Source organism: Penaeus monodon, chromosome 38 (genome assembly GCF_015228065.2).
Source record: "Penaeus monodon isolate SGIC_2016 chromosome 38, NSTDA_Pmon_1, whole genome shotgun sequence".
Lineage (NCBI taxonomy): Eukaryota > Metazoa > Arthropoda > Malacostraca > Decapoda > Penaeidae > Penaeus > Penaeus monodon.
The window spans coordinates 33,991,630-33,996,629 of record NC_051423.1 but is presented as its reverse complement, the minus strand read 5'-3'; the positions used below and the strand labels follow the sequence as shown (position 1 = coordinate 33,996,629).

General features: G+C 44.7%; 1 protein-coding gene across 1 annotated transcript in view; it reads left to right on the top strand.

The window, feature by feature from the left end:
* Window positions 1-110: 110 nt before the first annotated feature.
* The window catches only part of LOC119596975 (myc protein-like), a 99,227-nt gene continuing 94,337 nt past the window's right edge, over window positions 111-5,000 (top strand). Inside the window, exon 1 of the mRNA XM_037946381.1 lies at window positions 111-514. Coding sequence (XP_037802309.1) covers window positions 458-514 — 57 coding nt within the window. The 5' untranslated portion in view covers window positions 111-457. The remainder of the gene's footprint in view (window positions 515-5,000) is intronic.

Here is a 5,000-nt window from a genome sequence, read left to right as displayed (position 1 = left end):
AAAAAAAGTGAAAAATTCCCACGGTTAAACGGCCGTCCCGCAAGCAGCGTTCCCTTGTTGCTAGGCTACAAGCTCGACCAATGAGACGCCGCGTAACAAACCGACCAAGAAAATCCCATCTCCCTCCGCCAATCACCGCCCACTTTACAACCCAACCCGACCAATCACAACCCAAACCCCCTTCTCCCGCCGACCAATCAGCAAACGATTCGCCGAATCCCCCCTCGACCAATCGCATCTCTCGAATGTGACGCAACGACGCCATTTTGTTTTATCTCTTCGTGCCAGTGTTTTTCCCTTTGCCTCTTCGCGTGTTTTTTTTTTTTATTTATATATCTCCCTCCCCCTCTCTCTCTTTTTCTCTCTCTCTTCCTCTTCGCCGTGATGCGAGCGGGACCCTGCAAAGGAAAAGAGTGGAAAATCCCGGATAAAGTGTGGACTTAGAAGAGATTTCGTGATGATTCCGACCCAAGAGGAAGAGGAAATCCCAGATGCTTGGACCCAGACGGCGCTCGTGAGTTTTCTCTTTTTTCCCTTTTTCTCCTTCTTTTTCTTCATTTTTGTTGCTATTTGTGGGTTTATTTCGTTGATTAGGTTTGGTTGTTGCAAGTGAGAGGGAATTTGGGATGATTATTTTATTCAAATATAGATTTTTGGTGGTATTTTTTTTTTTTTCAATGAGTGATTCTGGGGATTTTTTTTTTAATTTATTTATTTACAACGATTGATAAAATATAATGAATTGATAAATTAAAGGACATAAGACAACTGAAAAACAAAAACATGCAATAAGATCGCAAATGATGCGAATCAGATACGTAAATAGTCTAACAAGGTATTTTAAATCGTCCTTTTTAAAAATGTATTTTGACCAATCTCACTTTTTTTTCCACTATTCATGTTATTTTTACGATTAACTGTTCTTTTATCCACGTAAGTATGATATTTATAACCAAAGTATGCGATTTGTAAAATATTCGAACTCGGGAAAACCTTTAATATCTAATTATGGAATCCAACTGCCACGTTTCGTTTATTGTTTTACGCGATTAATAACAAAATAACACAGACAAACAAACAAATATCTCGATAAATAACAAAACACAAACAAACAAACGAACATCTCGATAAACAACAAAATAACAAACAAACATCTCGATAAACATCAAAACAAACAAGCAAACAAACAAACATCTCGATAAATAACAAAATAACAACCTAACAAAAACAAACAAACAAACTAAACAGAGAATCGAAGAAAACCACCAATGAATATTTCGTAAAAAATAGTTAGCAGCTCGTTACCATATATATATATTTATTTTCCTTATCTTTTCGCTATTAATATTTAAATAAAACGACTTAGATTGGTGTTTTAGAACATTAGAACATTCATGGATGATTGTTGTTTGAAAATGCATGCAGGTTATTTATAAGGAATAAGTTAAAGGTGAAAAGTCGTAGGTTTGAATTGCCTGTTGTAGTCGTTTGGGGATTTTTTTTCTTTTTTTTTACGATTTTCATTTCGTCAATTGTCCTTTTTTGCGAAGTTTTATTTGGGGTGTTTGTGGAGGAAAGGGGGGGGGGGGAACGGGGGGAAGGAAGGAGGAGGAGAAAGGGAGAGAAGGAAGAGGGGGAGGGGGAGGGGGATGAGGGGGAGCAAGAGGAGGAGGGGAGGGGGAGGGGAGGTCGAGAAACAAGGGGGAGGGGGAGGAGGAGGGGAGGGGGAGACGAGGTCGAGAAACATGGGGGAGGGGGAGAAGGAGGGGAGGGGGAGGGGAGGTTGAGAAACAAGGGGGAGGGGGAGGAGGAGGGGAGGGGGAGGGGAGGTCGAGAAACAAGGGGGGAGGGGGGGGGGAGGGGAGGAAGGAAGGGGGGAGGGGGAGAGGGATGAGGGGGAGCAAGAGGGGAGGAGGGGAGGGGGAGGGGAAGTTCGAGGGGAGGAGGGGGAGGAGAAAGGGGGGGGGGGGAGGTGAGAAGGGGGAGGGGGGAGGGAAAAGGGGGGGGGGGAGAAAGAGGGGAGGGGGAGGGAGAGGGAGGCGAAAACAAGGGGGAGGGGGAGGAGGAGGGGGGGGGAGGGGAGGGAGAAACAAGGGGGGGGGGAGAGGGATGAGGGGAAGAGGGGAAGGGGGGAGGAGAGTGAGAAAAACAAAGTCGGGGAAAGAGAGGAAAGGAGGGAAGGCAGAGGGGGAAAAATGGAGGAGAGGGGAAGAGGAGGAAAAAAGGGGAGGTAGGGAAGTAGGACGGGGAAGGAGACGAATAACAAGGGGGAGGGGGAGGAAAATGAGGAAAGGAGGTGTGAGGGGGAAAAGGAAAAGGAGATCCTCCCTAAGGTAATCAAACGGAGAGAGAAAAAAAAAGGAGAATAGAAGGAGAGAAAAAGAAAGTGAAAAGATCAGATTTAATCGATCGATTGGCAGGAAATGCAAATAGGTGGCGATATGGTTGCAATTTTGGCAAGTTCTTAGATTAGAAAGAAAAGGGGGGAGAGTAGGAAGAAAGGTGAAGGAGAGGCGAAAAACATGGAAAAGAAAAGAAAAAGAAAAGGGGTAGGGAGAAAAGGAAAAGAAAACCGCCAGGAAGGAAAGAGAGAAGAAAGAAAGAAGATAAATAGGAAGAAAGAAAACGGGTAAACAAGGGGAGACATTGAGGAATTGAAGAAAGAATACATGGCAAAATAAGTGGAAATGTCATATTGGAAATTTCCTTCGATTTAAAAAAAAGAGGTTGGGAGAGAGGAAAAATAGAAGAGGGAAAGGAAGGAGAGAAAGACATGGGAGAGAGAAGAGAAGAGAGTAGGGAGGAAGCAAGGGAGGAAAAAAAAGAGGGAGAGGGGAGCAGGAAGGAGAGGAGGACGAAAGAGGGAGAAGAAATAGGAAAGAAATGAGAACGGGTAGGACACAGGAGGGAGAGACATGGGGAGGAAGGAAGAAAGAATAACATGGCAAAAAAGAAAGAAAGAAAGAAAAGAAAGAAAGAAAAAAAAAAAAAAAAAAAAAAAAAAATATATATATATATATATATATATATATATATATATATATATATATATATATATACATATAATTTCTCGCTTCTCTTTCTCCCGTTTCTTATGAAAGGAGGAAAGAACTATTAAAATGTATTACATTACTATAATGGAAAATGAGAAAGGGAGGAAGGAAGGGAGGTAGAGATAGAGGTAGATGAAGAGGGAGATGGAGAAGGGGGAGGGGAAGAAAGAAGGGAAGGTGAGAGGAAGACAAAAGAAGAGAGGGAGAGAAGCAGGGGAAGAAGAGGAGGGGAGGGAGAGAATGATGGGGAAGGAGCGACAGGGGGAGACAGGCAGACAGGCAATCAGGCAGACAATGAGACAGACAATGAGACAGACAGACAATCAGGCAGACAGGTAATCAGACAGACAAACAATCAGGCAGACAGGTAATCAGACAGACAATGAGACAGACAGACAATCAGGCAGACAGGCAATCAGACAGACAGACAATCAGGCAGACAGGCAATCAGACAGACAGACAATCAGGCAGACAGGCAATCAGACAGACAGACAATCAGGCAGACAGGCAATCAGACAGACAATGAGACAGGCAATCAGACAGACAGACAATCAGGCAGACAGGCAATCAGGCAGACAATGAGACAGGCAATCAGACAGACCGGCAATCAGGCATACAGGCAATCAGGCAGACATTTAATCAGGCAGACATATAATCAGGCAGACAGGCAATCAGGCAGACAGGCAATCAGGCAGACATATAATCAGGCAGACATATAATCAGGCAGACAGGCAATCAGGCAGACAGGCAATCAGGCAGACAGGCAATCAGGCAGACATATAATCAGGCAGACAGGCAATCAGGCAGACATATAATCAGGCAGACATATAATCAGGCAGACATATAATCAGGCAGACATATAATCGGGCAGACATATAATCGGGCAGACATATAATCGGGCAGACATATAATCGGGCAGACAGGCAATCAGGCAGACAGGCAATCAGGCAGACAGGCAATCAGGCAGACAGATAATCAGACAGACAGACACAGCGGAAGTGAGTACTGCTCTTCGCATTATATATAACGCTTATAATAAGAAGTGACATTCCGTCATGTCATCCCAAACAAGCCACAAAACAAACGAATTGAGCTGAAACGATAAGAAGGAATTCGTCCTCTGCAATTAAGGTGCCGTAGATACCATAACAACCATAGCAGTCGTTGCATTAGTGCTGACTCGCGTGCTGATCAGATTGTTTTCCCCTGTATTCGACAAGGAAAGGTGGGAGGGGGGGAGGGAAGGGGAGAAGGGGAGGGAGATGGGGGTAAGGAAGGGGAGAGAGGGAGAGGAAGGAAGGAGATGGGGGAGGGGTAGAAAGGGAGAGGGTTATAGAAGGGGAAGTAGGGGAGATGGGGGAGGGAAAGGGAGGAGAGAAATGGCGAGGGAAGGGTAGGAGAGGGAGAAGGGGGAAGGTAGGGGAGAGGGAGAGGGGGAGGGAGATGAAGGAAGGTGAGAGTGGGAGAGGGAAGAGAAGATGAGGGAGGAGAGAGAGAGATGCAGAAGAGGGAGAGGAGGAATGGAGTGTGAAGGAGAGTCAGATAAATGTGAGATAGGAGGGAGAGATGTAAAAGAAAAGAAAGAATGAAGGAGGAGGGAGAGAGATGAGAGTATGAGAGAGAGAGGAGGGATAAGAAGAACAAGAACAAGAAGAGAATAAGAGAAAGATAGAGGGAGAGACAGAGCGAGAGATTTTGCTATCTAAAGCACGCAGAGTAGCCTACTCGACATAGCTGTTGATTATGCAACAGACGTCAGAACACGAATGAAAAAGAGGGTTTATTATGGGTGCAACAGGGGATGCATCTGCCAACTTTGCAACAGAATGCGACGAATGCCCGTAAAAGGGAGGGTGAGAGAGAAAAAAAAGAACGTTGAAATAGACACACGTATCTAGAGTGCCAGGATTGGGTTTTGTCTGAGAAATCGATGTTCTTAAAAAGTCT